This window comes from Chiloscyllium punctatum, chromosome 1 (genome assembly GCF_047496795.1).
Source record: "Chiloscyllium punctatum isolate Juve2018m chromosome 1, sChiPun1.3, whole genome shotgun sequence".
Classification (NCBI taxonomy): domain Eukaryota; kingdom Metazoa; phylum Chordata; class Chondrichthyes; order Orectolobiformes; family Hemiscylliidae; genus Chiloscyllium; species Chiloscyllium punctatum.
Window position 1 is genome coordinate 69,237,773 of NC_092739.1, and position 18,929 is coordinate 69,256,701.

An 18,929-nucleotide genomic window follows, 5' to 3' on the forward strand; every position below is an offset into this window, starting at 1 on the left:
TTGGCAACAAAAATCTTGGAGGATCAATTTCTGTTTGAGAAAGAGAGTTTGCCTCTTCTATCACTCTTTGTGTTGAAGTATTTACTAACTTCACATCTGGAAAAGTATTTCTTTGATTTTTACTCTTTACTCCCGGGTCTGAACTGTAGTCACAAGACAGAGGCAGGTTTGGAAGCAGATAGGTGTCGAAACATGGGAAATAGATGCAGGAGTAGGTCATCTAGCCCTTAGAGCCTGCACCACCATTCAATATGATCATCGCTGATCATGCAAAATCAGTATCCCACTCCCAATACACATTGATCCCGTTAGCGACAAGGGCCGTCTCTATCTCCCTCGTGAATATATCAAACAAACTGGCCCCAACAGCTTTCAGTGAGAGAGAATTCCACAGGTTCATAACTCTGAGTGTAGAAATTCTTCAGGCTTTCAAGCCTGAATGGCTTAACTGTGGCCCCTAGTTCTGGACTTCCCCAACATTGAGAACATTCTTCCTGCATCTTGCCTGTCCAGTCCCATTAGGATTTTATGTGTTTCTATGAGAACCTACTCCTCCTAAATTCCAGCAAGTACAAGCCCAGACAATGCAGTCTTTTTTCATATGTCAGTCATTCCAGGAATCAGTCTGAGGAACCTTCTCTGGACTCTCTCAATAGCAAGAATGTCCTTCCTCAGACTAGGAGGTCAAAACTGCACACAATAGTCTAGGTGTGCCTCACCAAGGCCCTGTATAATTGCAGCAAGCAATCCCTATTCTTACACTCAAATCCTCTCGCTATGAAGGCCAGCATGCCATTAGCATTCCTCACTTCCTGCTGTACCTGCATGCCAATCTTCAGCGACTGTTCCACCAGACACCCAAGTCGCAGTGCACCTAAACTGTCACCATTCAGAAAATAATCTGCCTTCCTGGTTTTGCCATCAAAGTGGATAATCTCACATTTATCCACATTATATTGCATTTACCCAGTATTTGTCCACTCAGCCAGGGGCTTAGTGGGTAAATACTTGGCTCACTCAGATAGAAACCGTTGTAGCAGTGAGTAAATTATTGGTTTCCCAACAAGCCTCTGTCTTCCAATGACTTAGGCAGAAGTATCTTCTTGGGAATCATAGCAAGGCTGCTGAAATTGGCAAGTAATCAGTTGAGACATTTAGCGAGCCACTTGAGCACTCTTCACAAAAAGCTGATTTACATTCACGAAGTGATGTACAGGAAGCATGTTGGGTCAGGGTGATGTCTGAGAAGAGAAGGCATTTGCATAACTAGGAACCATTCCTGATACAGCTTAAATCGAGGACTAAACAGACAGCAGCTTGAGCACACAATGGCCATCACAGGAGCAAAGCTCGTGAGCGGTTCAGGTGGAATCACTGCAGGCAATTGCAGGAGGGGCATTCACAGAGGTCAGTGGGCCATGGAAGGGTAGGCCCTGACAGTCACTCTGGTGTAAGGCTGGCCATCCCTGGATTTGGGACTCGGTTGCACCGAGGTAGCAAAGAGCAGTAATGAGCTGCAGCTTTGGCAGCAACAAGTGGTCCGGACGCTGGCTCAGTGGTTAGCACTGCTGCCTCACAGTGCCAGGGACCTGGGTTCGATTCCTGCCATGGGTGACTGTCTGTGTGGAGTTTGCACAATCTCGCCATGTCTGTGTGGTTTCCTCCAGGTGCTCCAGTTTCCTCCCACAATCCAAAAGATGTGCAGGTTTGGTGAATTGGCCATACTAAATTGCCCATAATGTTCAGGGATGTGCAGGTTAGGTGCAGTAGTCAGAGATAAATGTAGGGTAGGGGAATGGGTCTGGGTGGGTTACTATTCGGAGGGTCGGTGTGGACTTGTTGGGCTGAAGGGTCTGTTTCCACATTGTGGGGGTTCTATTTTTAAAAAAAGTGCAATGAGCACTGGCGAGACTATGTGTTTACTAGAAAGGATTGTGCCTTAATGGAACCAATTTGTTTCCTCTGAGACCGTACGATGTAAGATCAGAAGTAGGCCATTTGACTCATCAAGTCCACTCCACCATTCAATAGAATTATGGCTGCCCTGATAATTCACAACTCCACTTTCCTACCTTTTCCCATAACCTCATTTCCTGTACTGATTAAAAGTTTGTCAATCTCAGTCTTGAATATACTTAATGACGTAGTCTCAACAGACTCTGTGGTAAAGAATTCTAAAGATTCATAACCTTTTGATACAAGAAATTCAACCTCCTCTCCATTGTAAATAGGTGACTCCTTACTCTGAGATTATGCCTTCCAGTCCTACACTCTCCTATAATGGAAAACAACCTTTCCACGGATACCCAGTTGAGCCTGCTACAAATCCCATGTTTCAATAAGGTCACCTCTCATTCTCCAGAGCTCCAGGAAGTTCAGGCTTAACCTACTCAACTTTTCAAAAGAAAATCCCTCCATACCCAGGATGCATCTAGTCAGCCCCCTCTTGTTTGCCTCCATTGCAATATATCTTTTCTAGATAAGCAACTAGAAGTGCTCACAGTGCACTATCTATGGTCTGACCACAGCTTATATAGTTTTAGCAAGACTTCCATATTTTTATACTTCATTCCGTTTCAAATAAAGGCCAACCTATCATTTGCTTTCTTTATTACACACTGAATTTAGATGCTAGCTTTTTATGATGAAGAATTCTGAAGAAGAGTCACCAGACTCGAAGGATTAACTCTGCTTTCTTCCCACTGATTCTGACAGACCTGCTCAGTTTCACCAGCAATTTCTGTTTTTGTTTCACATCTCCAGCATCTGTAGTTCCTTGTATTACTTTAATCAATCCACTATCCATGCTAATATATTACTTCTAACACCAGAGGCTATTATCTTATTCAGAGCAACAAAAATCCACCAGACTGGCTCCAGTGAGAGAGGGTTGTTCTTTGAGAGGTAATTAAGTCAATGAAACTGATAGTTCCTGGATTTTAGCAGACTGAACGGTGATCTCTTTGAAACAAATTTTTAATATAGGCTTGACAGGTTAAATCGAAGGGCAAATTGCTTACTCCCCCTAATCTTATATGCTCATCCCCAAAATAAGAAAAGTCTAACTACCTCACCTTTATCTTCAATGGTATGATGATTTTGGCTTAAATGGATGAGAAGCATATATACAATAGCAGATCAGAGGTAGGTAACTCATTTCTAGATTCCACAAAGCCTTTAGATAAGGCATAAATCAGGATAACGATGGAAGATTCTCCACTTGCATCAACAATACTCTAGAAACAAGGCTGCCTGCTTGATTGGGACCCCATCCAGCAATTTGTCTGTTTATATACTGTATGACTATATGACTGTATGTTCTCCACTGCTGATGCACCATGGTAATATCCTACTGCAACTAAGGCTCCTTTTGGCATCACCTTCCAAGCTCAGGACCTCTATCCCCTAGATAAACTAGGGCAACATCTGATATAATGATTTGCCAGTTTTCCTTTAAATCACATAGAATCCTGTTTGGGAAATATGTTGCCTTTTCTTCTTTATCACTGAAACAAAATCCAAGAATTCTACCACATGGATTGTAATCGTCAAAGAAGGTAGCTCAACACCACCTTGGGTAATCAGGAATGAATACTGAACAAATTTTTAAAAAGCCAATTTGCAACATTCAATTTCATAAAGATGATGGTAGAAAGTGAGGACTGCAGATGCTGGGGATCAGAGTCAAAATGTGTGGTGCTAGAAAAGCTCCAAAGGGGGCTGAGAGATTAGTGGGGAAGGGGTGGGGGCAGGGGTAGGGGTGGGATTGCTGTGGAGAAGATAGTTAGGAATGTGATTAGATGGATGAAGGTGGGGCTTGATGGTGACAGGTTGGAGCAGGTAGATGGGAAGGAAGATGGACAGGTAGTACAGTTCAAGAGGGCGGTGCTGAGTTGGTGGGTTGGATCTGGGATAACATGTGGGGGGGAGTGGAGATGAGGAAACTGGTGAAAGTGACACTGATTCCATGTAGTTGGAGGGTCCCAAGGCGGAAGATGAAGTGTTCTTCCTCTCGTTGTTGGGTGGCTGGGATTTGGTCGTGAAGGCGGCCCAGTGCTTGCATGTCCTTGGTGGAGTAGGAGGGATAGTTGAGGTGGTCACCCACAGGGTGGTGGGATTGTTTGGTGCATGTGTCCCAGAGATGTTCTCCAAAACGTTCCAAAAGTTAGCATCCTGTCTCCCCAATGATGCTAAGTAAGCTATTCCCTTGACTTGATTCTTTTACCTTATCCCAGTCTGGCTGAATTTTGTTTCACAGAAAAGAACCATTTGACCCAACTGACCTCTGCAGCATTTGCACTGCAAATGAGCATCCTATTGTTCCTCTTAACCCAATTCATATACCATGGTCACGATGGAATCCCTGAGATACACGTAATCATGTACTTCAAAGTCCCTAGCGGGTACTGTTACAATTATAATATAATGTTGTTATGTTTTGGGACTATGACTTCAAATTACAGTAAAATGAAGAGGATCATGTGACTTGTGAAGTCTGCCTGATAGTTAGCGTGGGTGATTTGACTGTTAGAGATTAAAGAGGTAAAAACAATGACTGCAGATGCTGGAAACCAGATTCTGGATTAGTGGTGCTGGAAGAGCACAGCAGTTCAGGCAGCATCCAAGGAGCTTCGAAATCGACGTTTCGGGCAAAAGCCCTTCATCAGGAATAAAGGCAGAGAGCCTAAAGCGTGGAGAGATAAGCTAGAGGAGGGTGGGGGTGGGGAGAAAGTAGCATAGAGTACAATGGGTGAGTGGGGGAGGGGATGAAGGTGATAGGTCAGGGAGGAGAAGGTGGAGTGGATAGGTGGAAAAGGAGATAGGCAGATAGGACAAGTCCAGACAAGTCATGGGGACAGTTACAGAGCTGGAAGTTTAGAACTAGGGTGAGGTGGGGGAAGGGGAAATAAGGAAACTGTTGAAGTCCACATTGATGCCCTGGGGTTGAAGTGTTCTGAGGCAGAAGGTGAGGCCTTCTTCCTCCAGGTGTCTGGTGGTGAGGGAGCGGCAGTGAAGGAGGCCCAGGACCTCCATGTCCTCAACAGAGTGGGAGGGGGAGTTGAAATGTTGGGCCACAGGGCGGTGTGGTTGATTGGTGCGGGTGTCCCGGAGATGTTCCCTAAAGCGCTCTGCTAGGAGGTGCCCAGTTTCCTCAATGTAGAGGAGACCACATCGGGAGCAATGGATACAATAAATGATATTAGTGGATGTGCAAGTAAAATTTTGATGGATGTGGAAGGCTCCTTTCAGGCCTTGGATAGAGATGAGGGAGGAGGTGTGGGCACAGGTTTTACAGTTCCTGCGGTGACAGGGGAAAGTGCCAGGATGGGAGGGTGGGTTGTAGGGGGGCGTGGACCTAACCAGGTAGTCACGGAGGGAACGGTCTTTGTGGAAGGCGGAAAGGGGTGGGGAGGGAAATATATCCCTGGTGGTGGGGTCTGTTTGGAGGTGGCGGAAATGTCGGCGGATGATTTGGTTTATGCGAAGGTTGGTAGGGTGGAAGGTGAGCACCAGGGCGTTCTGTCCTTGTTACGGTTGGAGGGGTGGGGTCTGAGGGCGGAGGTGTGGGATGTGGACGAGATGCGTTGGAGGGCATCTTTAACCACGTGGGAAGGGAAATTGCGGTCTCTAAAGAAGGAGGCCATCTGGTGTGTTCTGTGGTGGAACTGGTCCTCCTGGGAGCAGATCCGGCAGAGGCGGAGGAATTGGGAATACGGGATGGCATTTTTGCAAGAGGTAGGGTGGGAAGAGCTGTAATCCAGGTAGCTATGGGATTAGATTAGATTAGATTACTTACAGTGTGGAAACAGGCCCTTCGGCCCAACAAGTCCACACCGCCCCGCCGAAGTGCAACCCACCCATACCCCTACATTTACCCCTTACCTAACACTACAGGCAATTTAGCATAGCCAATTCACCTGAGCTGCACATCTTTGGACTGTGGGAGGAAACCGGAGCACCCGGAAGAAACCCACGCAGACACAGGGAGAACGTGCAAACTCCACACAGTCAGTCGCCTGAGTCGGGAATTGAACCCAGACCTCTGGCGCTGTGAGGCAGCAGTGCTAACCACTGTGCCACTAAAGTGTCAAGTCGGTCATCATTAATGGAGATGGAGAGGTCCAGGAAGGGGAGGGAGGTGTCAGAGATGGTCCAGGTAAGTTTAAGGTCAGGGTGGAATGTGTTGGTGAAGTTGATGAATTGCTCAACCTCCTCGCGGGAGCACGAGGTGGCGCCAATGCAGTCATCAGTGTCGCGGAGGAAGAGGTGGGGAGTGGTGCCGGTGTAATTATGGAAAATCAACTGCTCTACGTAGCCAACAAAGAGACAGGCATAGCTGGGGCCCATCCGTGTGCCCATGGCTACCCCTTTGGTCTGGAGGAAGTGGGAGGATTCAAAGGAGAAATTGTTAAGGGTGAGGACCAGTTCGGCCAAACGAATGAGAGTGTTGGTGGAAGGGTACTGTTGGGGACGTCTGGAGAGGAAAAAATGGAGGGCTTGGAGGCCCTGGTCATAGCGGATGGAGGTGTAGAGGGATTGGATATCCATGGTGAAGATGAGGCATTGGGGGCCGGGGAAACGGAAGTCTTGGTGGAGGTGGAGGGCGTAGGGTGGTGTCTCGAACGTATGTGGGGAGTTCCTGGACTAGGGGGGATAGGACAGTGTTGACGTAGGTAGAGATGAGTTCAGTGGGGCAGGAGCATGCTGAGACAATGGGTCGGCCAGGGTGGTCAGGCTTGTGGATCTTGGGAAGGAGGTAGAACTGGGGAGTGCGGGGTTCCTGGACTATGAGGTTGGAAGCTGTGGGTGGGAGGTCTCCTGAGGTGCTGAGGTTCTGTATGGTCTGGGAGATGATGGTTTGGTGATGGGGGGTGGGGTCATGGTCGAGGGGGCAGTAGGAAGAGGTGTCCTCGAGTTGACGTTTGGCTTCAGCGATGTAGAGGTCAGTGCGCCAGAGATTAAAGACAGTCCAAATTGTTTTACTGGGGGAAATAGCCAAAACGTTTATATTTATAGACAATGGTATCGGCTTGTGTACAGATTGTGGATATACCATGACTCTCTAATATCTCAAAGCAGTGTTGAAAATGTTGTTTTGTAAACAGTTGTGAGTTAACATGATTATTTAGTACCAAGATTAATGAAGGATGCTCATGTATTTCTATATATTTCTACCTCAGAATTTCTATGTGCTTTATGTTGCTATGGGAATGGGCTTTGAGAACAGATGTGTTTCTAAGATATCCCCAAAATCTCCAGACACTATTAGTGTTCCAGGATAAAGCGAGACAGCAGCCCGAGGCCAAAGGTCTTTATTGTTAAGCATGTAGCGATATGGGTGGCTAAAATTGGAAAGGGCAAATTCATGAGAAGATAAAACAAGCCTGGAAGATTTACTTGAGAAAAGATGAAATTCACCAGGAAAACACACTGTGAAAGATATTTCTCAAGCTAAAAGTTTCTAGGTTGGAAACAGACAAGGTTGGAAGTAAGTTCTTGGGTGTGGAAAGTCATTTTGGAATTCCTCTCGGAGAATTCAATATCTATTTAAAAGACAGCTTAATGTATATCTGATTTTTCAGGTGTGTTAAAAGCTCTGCTTTGTGGTTAAATATGTAAGTTTCTTATAAAAACAATGTTTAGTCACAAGAACTTTCAGTCTGTAGTAGTAAATATCTTCAAACGTGAAATCTTGTCTAATTATAAAATGGTTGGTCTCTATGCAAATCATAACAATACATTCTGGTATTGCTACCCTCTGTGTTTTCTCAAAATTGTGTTCAAAATGGAGGAGTACCAAATAAGTTGAGGAAGCTTGGTAGGCAGTGATCAGAAAGGAAACATCCTCTCTGTGCGTCAATACTGATGACATTAGGGTTGTTCCACATTAACGGTACACTGATCTGCCATGCTCCGATTGTTTGAACAGACGTAGCCAGTGATAGTGATGGAAGAATGTAGGGCATTGGTGTGTCCTATTAGTATGATTATGTCAGACTATTGCTGGACTGATTTGTGAGAGACCTTGCCCAATTTTGGGCGATCCTCATAATTTAGTAAGAACAACTTTATAGATTAATTGGACTGTGTGTGCCTTTGTCGTGTTTGAATTTGATGTTTAAATGGTGTCCATGGAATCAGAAGCTTATTGAATTTCCTTTATATTGGAATGCAGTTATTACTCAACAGACAAAACAAGAAAAACAGAGCAGTTACATAATCGAGCTAGAATGCAATAACACAGCATTTCTACACTTCATTAGTCTGTTTAGCCATTCAGTTAACTCATTCACTGTAAAGGATGCAGTTTGGCATCACTCCCATTGTCCTCCATTATCCTGGGGAGATGCCAAGCAACCTCATTATTACAGCTGCATTTAATGGTTTAAGACTACTGCAGAAATGGCAATCAGGATATATGCAATGAATTAAGGAATATTTGTTCTAACATTTAAAACCCTCAGTATATGAAATGTATAAAAGCTCTTTCAATTTGTAGCTTACACAGCATGGAAGCCTGCTGAAAAACATACGTGAACCATTCCAAATCATTCCTACATTGCTAAAATTAGCAAAGATACATTTTCCTTCAATCAAAAATCAGCATAAATAAAAAGAGGAGATTCTGCTTTCTGCCTACATTTTGGTTTAATTGGTAAAGTTTTCAGATAAATGATTTCATCTACTTTTATGAGATCTGTATGTATATAAGAATTCTACTCACGGCTCCAGTAGTTAATGTACTATTGGGTGTTGTCCTGAGGTAACATTATATGGACCCCAGTTAGGATTGGTGCTTTATGTAGAGTTAATTGATCTAAGCTCACGTGATATTGGGATGCAACAATTGCTTCAGCACCGCTAGGGTAAAGGAGGAAAAATATCGACCATTCTGTACGGATTTAATGTAAGAATGGAATAGAACTGTCTCTGTGAACACTTCCACAGTTTTCCAATACTCACATGATAAATGACCATTCTGAGGCAGGCTGCTGGGAGCCATGAGATCATTTTCCATCACAACCTCAAAAGTACGAGAAAGCAATACATTTGAAAGAAAAATCTTGCAACATTTGCAAATCATTAATAATCTTTGCATGATTCTATGTAACATTAACTGATCAATCCCACTTAAACAGGACAGAAGTTATTGCTCAGTTCTTGGAGGTGACTTTTTGGCTTTAGAAAAACACATGTTCGGAGCTAGCAGTACAATTCAAGCTGTCACAATGTTTTACTCAGTGCTTTATGGATCAGCTTCTTTCACAGTTTAAGGCCCAACATAAATTGCTTTTCCAGCTCTTAATTCCTTTTCAAATCGGCAAAAAGACTGCTTTTAATTTAGAGTAATGTCCAGTGGCAGTATAATGCATTTGGACAACATTGAGATCGAATGTTAATTCTGCTACAGCTTTCCCCTGCTATCTGAGAATAGAGCGTTCGTATGAAACCTTTCATATGCCAAGATTGAAGTGAAGAAGCATTAATTTATATGGGAAAATGCTCACTTTTTTTTGTAAAAGCAAAAATCCTCTTCGGATTTCTTTTGATTAGCAAAAACTGGTACTAATGTCAGTCTTTCGTAAAAGTGAAGTGGCGTAAAGCGAACTTCCAAAAACCGGGGGCTGCCTGTATTTGTAAAATACACGGCTCGTATGACATTTTCTATTTATGCATTATTCCATGAAAGCTACGATTTACATCAATGGAACCAACATGTGCCCAATGTTAGTGGAGACTGGGATTAAATAAAGTTCCACCAATGTAGCAACCATCTCCTCCATCTTGGAGATAGTAAGGACTGCAGATGCTGGAAGCCAGAGTCAATAGATGTGGAGCTGGAGAAGCACAGCAGGTTAGACAGCAGGAAATGCCTGCTCCTCTGATGCTGTCTGACCTGCTGTGCTTCTCCAGCTCCACATCTATACATCACCTCTATCTTCCTAAGCGTAATACCACACCTCATCTCCAGCAACTACCCTCCAGCCGTGGGGATAGCTCACAGAATAGATGGGAAACTGTTCAACCTACTTCAATCCAAAAACCAACTTTGGTCAGATCACCAGTTTGTGACTGAGACTTGAGTATACTCACTCAGAAACTAAGCTCCAGGTCATTCTCACCTCTTTCTTCTGAAGCATTTGGGAAAATGGATTTTTCACTAAACATCTGGAAAACTGAGGTCCTCTTCCAACAAGCTGCCACATCACAGGGGACTATTTTCCATGTCTTGGGCATCCCCCGCTTGATGACATATAAAATTCCTCATTATCTTTCATGTGACAGCTCAGCCTTTAGCTGACTGAGGAGATGGATATTTGAGGACCAGGATCTGAAACCTGAGACTAATTTAGTCTTGGTTTGATAGCCAGCAGTGATCCCTGTACTCTAAGATGCTGCAGAGACTTAAGACAACCTACAGCAGGCACTTCAAAGGGGCTGGAGAAATATCACCATGGTGCCTTCATAGGATTCTCTGAATCCACTGATAAGACAGACAGACAGCAACACCATCCTGTCCTGAGCCAACACGTCCACTATTGAAAGTTGCCATGGCTGTAGAAGATCCCTGTCTGTCATTGGAGAGAAACGACTCGCAGGGAGTTTAAACTGAGGTGCTATTCACTCTATGGGTCTTGGCTTTTTATTCATAAATCAGATAGCAGACTCCCAAGTGACTGCTTTAGTCAGAACTCAGTCATTGGCGACAAATTCCCAATAGAGCGCGTTAGTGGTGTACTCGACATGTTAAACAGGTTAAACATCCTCACCAACCTATTGGCATCCTGAGCTTGTGATCAATAAATCTGGGGATGGTTCTGTTGGGAAGGCACTGAACCGATCAAGAAATTTACTTTTGGAGAGGCAAAGTAGATGTTTAGGGGAGAATATACAAAACTCCCAACAGCTTATGACCCTCTATTACCTGCCCTCTTGTGTGACAGAGATTGCAAATTGCAAATTACATTATCAGCCATCTCCAAATCTCCTCCTTACTATTGATGTTTCTTCTGTTCTTAACTAACAAACACTTTCATATTTGGAGACAATTGTAACCTGGGGCTGGGCTTTAGTGGGCTCCATGTGGAAATGTGGTGGATGACTGGCTAGTCCCTTAATTCATACGAGGTGAGACTTCCCTCCAACTAGATGTCCTGCCTCATTGAGCTGCTGGTCACTCAGAGGCCAGTTGCTCTGCAGACTTACAGTACAAAGCAAGGCCACTGCTGGAGAAGGCCTGGAGGTGATGTTCACTGGTGGATCCAATAAGCTTAGTAAGTCTCCTCTGAACTGCCTGCAATGCAACTACATATGTCTTCAAGTAACAGGACCAAAACCATCTGCAGTACTCCAGGTGTGGTCTCACTAATACCTTGTATAATTGCAACAATACTTCCCTACATTTATACTCTATTCCTCTTGCAATAAATAGCAAAATTCCATCTGCCTTCTTTATTATGTGTTTTACCAGCATATTAATTTTCTGTGAGCCATGCATGAGAACACCCAGATCCCTCTGCACTGAAGCACTCTGAACTTTCTCTCCATTTAGATAATTAGTCATTTTTCGATTCCACTGTCAAATTGGATGACCTCACATGTATCCACGCTTAGCTTCATCTGCCTAATTTGGCCCATTCGCCTAACCTGTATTTTTGTAAATGTGCGTTTGTAAATTTCTTATTTCCCCACTAGTTACATCCTACCAACTAGAAAAAGATCCATTTATCCCAACTCTCTGCTTCCTGTTGATTAGCGAGTCCTCTATCCAGCTAATAAATTAACACTAGCCTATGTGATCTTACCTTGTGTATTAAACTTGTTTGCAGCACCTTCAAATCTAAAAAAAATTATTTCATATTATTTGATAGTGAAATGAAAATGTGCTCCAATTTTGAAATCAAACACAAAACTTTGTTCTGGGTCTGGACATCATTATGAATACAGTAGTCTCCTCCTCAAGGTTAAACTGATATTCATAAGACAATTACGGGTTGTAGTAGAAATATTAATTAATCTCTTGCTACTGTGAGTTAAGTACAACATCATTCATTAAATCTTAAAAAACTTGTATAATACTGCCTTTCAAGTTTCTGTTTATAAATGTATAATTATTCATACAAAATATTGATGGTGTAATATTATTAAAAGAAAAATAGCTCAAACTTAATGGCACATTCATAGTATAATGTCAGATTTGAAGTTAGGAAACAGACCATTCAGCCCAACTGGTTAGTTCCAGTGCTGATGTTCCATACCTTAACCCTTTTCAACTCCCACTAGCAAATTGCCCTTTAATTCCTTATTCCCATGTGTATTTGTCTAGCTTCCCTTTAACATAACTGGCATTTACTTCAACGGCTCTCCTTATGGCAGTGAGTTTCACATTCTCACTTCACACTCAATAAACAATTTCCACGAGAATTCCTTACCAGCTTTATTAACAAATACCTCATATCTAGCTGGGAGGTATCAAGCCAGACAGTGGGAAAAGAAATAACATAACATTTCAAGAGACAGGGCAAAAGCTTACCCAAGAAGATCAGCATGAGAAAACTATGTTGGTTTATTTATTAAATGAATATATGATTGTAATAAATACAAGCAATGGATTATAATTTGAACTGTATAATCAACTCTTGCATTTGACTGCCTAAAATGCATCATCTCATACTTCTCCAGTTTAAACTTCATCTGCCATTTCTCTGCTCAGCTGGACAACTGATTTATATCCTGCTTTGATTACCAGCCCCAGTATCCTCAACTTCACCAGCTTTTGTGTTTTCTGCAAAATTACTAATCAGGCCACCTAAATTTTCATCCAAATCGTTTATGTAAATTACAAATAACAGTTGTCCCAGCACTGATCCTTACAGAACACCACTGGTGACAGACCTCCAATCAGAAAAAACACATGTCCACAAGTAGTCTCTGTCTTTTATGACCAAGTCAAACCTGTATCCACCTTATCAATTCACCATGGATCTTGTGTGACTTAATCTTCTGAAGCAGCCTACCTTGCCAAATGCTTTAATAATGTCCATGTAGATAACATCCACTGCCTTACCCTCAATAATCATCTTTGTTACTTGCTCAAAAAGCTCAATCAAATTTGTCAGACAAGAGCTCCTGTCCTGGCACAAAGCCACGCTGACTATCCATAATGAGTCCATTCTCTTCCAAATGTGAGAAAATAAGAATCTTCTCCAATAATTTTCTTACTACTGATGTACGGCTCACTAGACTACAATTTCTTGGATTATCTTGTGTTGCCCTTCTTAAACAAAGGAACATCATTGTCTATTCTTCAGCTTCTGATACTTCATCAGTCACTAAACAGCATACAAAAATCTCTGTCAAGACCCCAGCAAGCTCCTCCCTTGCATCCCTCAGCATCCTGGGATAGATCCCATCAAGCCCTGGGGAAGTACCTACTTAATGTTTTTCAAGACACACAATACCTGTTTATCTCCTATTTTATCCTGTTTATTTTTGCAGCCCACATTTTTAGAAAACTGTATTGTAAACAAAGTCATTAATTAATCATATGGCATATATTAACTATTTGTCTCTTTTGTTAATTCAGGGTATCAGATTACAGCAGGAAAATGAAAAATGTAAGTGTCTTAAATGAGCACTTTTATGGATGACTTTTATGAAAATTGAGAAAAACAGCCTGCTTGATTTAGTGCAACAAATCTATTTCAAGGTGATTGCAACTATGACGTTGCACTGATATATCCCTTATGTTCTATACATGGGTATGTTAAAAATCTGGGATGGTGGGTACAATATTTTACTTTATGCCTACTTAGTTCTAGCTGATGAATATCTAGGTAGAGACATTGGTCTGGATCCTGCTGGTGTGGGCAAGCTAGTGGGTGGCAGGGAGAACTGTGCTGCAGGCTGTGTGTCAGACACCTGGCAATGGGGAAATTGGAAGAGATCAAGTCAACAGCAGGAAGGTAACAAAACGGGAGACTTGCCTATTTTCAGTGAGAAGCTCATTGATAGGTTTCTCATCCCATCTTCTTGTAATTTAAATACAAATGTAATGTAAATCAAAATGAATTAATCCTGTGTCACTAATTTAGTGAAATTCACATGCTTTCTTTTACAATCCGCCCAGTGAAAGCTGGTGACTTGCATATGTCATCCTGTGACAGTCCTGCTGGGGATAGAGTCACCTGGTACTGGAAAAACGTACTGAGCTGGAAATTTAGTACTCAGAAGTGCTGACTTCACAACTTAAGGACTGGGCATAATGAAGCCACTCCTTAAAGTTGTATCTTCAAACTGAGTCTGTACCAGAAGCACACCTGGGAGGCTGCCTGTGAGGAGAGGGATGGCTAGGGGCAGCATGGGAGTCATCCAGTACTCGACGATGAAGGAGGACAAAGATGTACCAGCTGGACTGTAACATCTCAGTCCTCACTTCACAGCATCACAGAGTAGTTACAGTACAGAAGGAGGTCATTCAGCCTGTCCTGTCCAAATCAGCTCTCTGAATATTTTGACTTATTGCCAATCTCCTGTCTTTTCTCAGTAACCCTAGATATAGTTGCTATGTAAATGATTAGTGATTGATTGCTATATTAATCATCCAATAGCCTCTTGAATGCTTCAGTTCATTTCCACTCTATCCCCTAACCGTTGGCTGTGTGAAAGTTCTTTTTCTCACCTCACATTTACTTGTTTAGCAAAATATTTTAAACCTGTAGCCCTAGTTCACAATCCTGTTAAGAGTGGGAACAGTTTCTCTACTTAATCCTGTCCTGTAATGATACTGAAACCTTCTATCAAATTTCACCTTAACCTTCTCCTGCCCAAGGACAACAGTCCAATTCTTTTCAATCTATCGTCAGAGTTTCTCATTCTGGGACCATTCTTGTAAACTTCTTCTGCATCTTCTCCAAAACAGTCACAACTTTCCTAAAATGTTGTATCCAGAATTGTGCACAACATTTCAGCTAAAGTCTAACCATTATCTTATATAACCTCTTAGATCTTGTACTCTATACTCCTATTATAGAGTCACAGAGATATACAGCACGGAAACAGACACTTCCATTCTCCTCATCCATGTCAACCAGATATCCTCAATTAACCTCATCCCATTTGCCAATTTACCAGCCTTTGGCCCATATCTCTCTAAACCCTTCCTATTCATATATCCATCCGGATGCCTTTTAAATGCTGTAATTGTACCAACCTCCACCACTTCCTCTGGCAGCTCATTCCATACACGTACCACCCTCTGCATGAAAATGTTGCACCTTAGGTCCCTTTTCAAATCTTGCCCCTCTCACCTTAAACCTATGCCTTCCAGTTCTGGACTTCTCTACCCCAGGGAAAAGACCTTGTCTATTTACCCTATTTATGCCCTCATGATGTTATAAACCTCTATAAGATCACCCTTCAGCCTTCAACTCTCCTGGGCAAATAGTCCCAGTATATTCAGCCTCTCCATATAGCTCAAACCCTCCAACCCCTCCAAATCTTTCTGAACCCTTTCAAGTTTCACACATCAATCCTATAGCAGGAAAACCAGAATTGCACACAGTATTCCAATAGTGGCCTAACCAATGTTCCGTACAGCTGCAACATGACCTCCCAACTCCTATACTCTGACCAATAAAAGCAAGCATACCAAACGCCGCCCTCTATATCCTGTCTACCCGCGACTCCATTTCCGAGGAACTATGAACCTGCACTGTCTTTGTTCAGCAGCAGTCCCCAGGACCTTACCATTAAGTGTATAAGTCCTGCCATCATTTGCCTTTCCAAAATACAGCACTTACAGTTATCTAAATTAAACTCCATTTGCCACCCCTTGGCCCATCTGGTCAAGATCCCATTGTACTGGGAGATAATCTTCTTTGCTGTCCACGACATCTCCAATTTTGGTGTCATCATAATGAATCCTAGAATACAGTGGTAGTACCTTGCTACCAATCCTGCCATCGTTAATGCCTCATGCGTTTTGCATCCAGGTGTCTTTGTTCCTGCATAACCTTTTGAATAGCACACTTTGTTTTGCAGTTGTTTCTCCACGTTCTTTGTCCCAAAATGTATCACCTCAAATTGAACCACTGATGCCAATGAGTGATCTTGTATGCTCTTGGAGGATCTTCTTCCTGGAATTGGAATGTCTCCTTGTGCAGGAGCAAGAGAAATTCAGATGCAAAGCAATCAGATATGCATAATGCTATTCAAACTCTAACAGATGGCGAGTTGGTCTTTAAATATGGCTTCCTGATAGAAAAATCTGTAACCACCCACCACCTCACCCCAATACCATTTAAGGTTCAGTCCTCTCTTATGCTCAGCTGGACACTCCACGGGTCCAGTAACCTTCAGACCTGGATCAAACAAGCTGTACCTGGCACTACCACCACCAGACCTGATTTTACCCCAATTCAACACTTACCTAACCCCGACCATCCAGCTGGTGAAATAGTGAAATCAGGAAGAGTGTGATGCTTGACACTGCTTCCTCCTGGCTGTGTGCGTGCAGTGGCACTGTGCCAGTTCTGTTTTGTACAGACACCAATGATGGTTGAGCAGTGATAAGTCAAAGCCCTCTTCTTGCAGGGATACCAGGATACATGGCCTGGGATGTGGGCCATCTAGTTAAACTCCAGGTCAGTCCCAGAAAATCCTGGATGGTGGTTCACCTTGCAAAACAGCCCACTTGATTGGTAACCTGTCCACTAAAACATCCATTGGCATAGTGGGTCCCATCTACAGTAAGCGCTTCAGAAAGTCACTCAGCCTCCTTAGTTAGCAACTTGCTAGCCCTAGACCACTATCAGCTAGAAGCATAAGGCCAGCAGATGTGTGGTAACCCCACGATTTGCAAGTTCCCCAACAAGCCACACAGCAATGAGACTTGGAACTATATTGCCATCCCTTCACTGTCACTAGGTCAGAATCCTGCAGCTCCTTTCACAGCAGCACTGTGGGTGTCGGTACCCTCCATGGATTGCAGTGCTTTAAGAAGAGCAGCCTTCTCAAAGGCAACTAGGGATCAGCAACAAATGCTGTCGCTGCCATCACGGACCATATCCCATGAAAGAATGAGAACACACGTATCTGATTAAAAAAAATGTGCCTAAATGATCATGACCATAGATTCATTGCTTGGCAGGAGTCCTGGGTTCCTAAAGGTTCCCGGAGCCAGTTTGCTGATAGCTGCCAGCAGCTCTGCTCCACCTACCCCTCCCCGCACCCCCCATCACTACCACCACCCTCATTAAATTCTGTCTTATATGTCTTTGAAAATACTCTTTGTTTGGCAATAACTATTTTTAGAAATACAGTTTTTTTTTGCAATGAGGGCATAACATTGATCTTGGCAGGATTCTGCATCATAATTCACTAACATGTCTATATCCCTCAGGTTTTGATCACTATATATTGGTTGGGAAAAACAGCAAACAGCTGCACATCCTACAGTGGGCCGACCCTGAACCTGAAAGAATTTGAAGGATTGTTATCTCAGATCCAAAAGGTAGTACATTTTCAATTTCATTTGCCAATATTGTTGCAATTAGTGTGCAGGACCATCAACTTTAACTCCCCTCCCCCACCCATGCTCATTTTGCTTGTGTTATTATTAAGCACCAATTTTTCAAAACTCAACCTTGTATTTTGTTAATATTAAGCAGGAACTGAAAGTTTGCTTATAGATTATGCTTAATGATATTATTGTACCATAGCTTGCTTGATGGATTCATCATAAATTAATCTCAATCATTACAAATTTAACTGAAACATTATATTAGCGCAGTAGAGTCTATAAGAGTATATCAGGTAATTATTTTTTACCATAATGTGATAAATAGCTCCAGTGATATCACATTTTTAATTCCATAATTTTTATGTTTTTTTGACAGAAGCTTTCCCGAGAACTGGTGAGAGAGGGAAAGCTGTTTCACCCTCAACACTGAATAACTGAATTTGTTAATAACTGCTTTCATTCACTGTTTTTAAAATAGGCCAAGTGTGAGACATTAAGAATATTTTGTACCTTTAGAAAGATGTCATTTCATCACTTGCTGTACTCACTCCCTGCATTCATCATCCACTCTCAACATTCTTAATCTAAGCATTAAAATCAATTGGTAAGGTAGAAAATGACTAATAAAATGTAAAAAGGACTAGATCATTGAACCACGTGATAAGAGTACTGAAGTGAACAAGAACACCACTGTATTCCAATCGTGTGCTGTTGCTGAATTTCTTGTTAGCATGGTACTGGTGTTAATTCTGTGGTAAGGTATCAGACGTAACTTTTATTTCAGTTCTGGAAAATATCACTATTAAGTTGTCACAATTAATGGAGACTTTTGAAAAGTGTGATTGAAATCTCTTGAGCCTGCAAATGTTGATCAATTCTTTGCTGTAGCAATTAACGTTAAAGTAATTTTTAATTGGGACAAGGCGCTGGGCTGAGTGTAACGTAGGATGGCTGCCATTGACCTTTCCTTGGGCTAGAGTTTCAGTGTTTAGTATGGGCTTCTTGCCTTGGAAAGAATTTATAATCAGTGGCTCTGAAAGGCAGCGATTGTTCTCACTGTTCCAACCATGCAGGTCAGATGCAACTGCGTTCATAGCCTTCAAAGCCAATAGCTGGCAAGCAGCAGAGCACTGGAGCAAGTTTTTTTTAAGGGCAGAGGAAAAGCTTTTGCATATTTTCATTGCTGATTACCTCTAAAAGCTACTTCTCCTTAATCCAGGAATTTCACTTGTCAGGAAAATTGAGAACAGACTTTGTCACACTGCAATTCGCAAGTTGTCACTCTGCTCTGGGAATGGTCAGGTGTACGATCCTGTACCTGGGGAAATGAACAAAATCGATTATCCCCATTTGGAGAACTATTTGAAAATGAAAGGATATTTTATTAGGAGAATGTCAAAGTTGG

At 42.5% G+C, this 18,929-nt stretch overlaps 1 protein-coding gene across 15 annotated transcripts in view; it reads left to right on the plus strand.

Moving 5' to 3' along the window:
* Nucleotides 1–18,929, plus strand: part of LOC140476045 (LIM and calponin homology domains-containing protein 1-like) — a 363,907-nt gene that overhangs the window by 234,061 nt on the left and 110,917 nt on the right. For all 15 annotated transcript variants that reach the window (XM_072568059.1, XM_072568013.1, XM_072567993.1 and 12 more), the window contains exons 5-6: nt 13,589–13,619; nt 17,405–17,515. In XM_072568059.1, the coding sequence (XP_072424160.1) occupies nt 13,589–13,619; nt 17,405–17,515 (142 nt within the window). The remainder of the gene's footprint in view (nt 1–13,588; nt 13,620–17,404; nt 17,516–18,929) is intronic.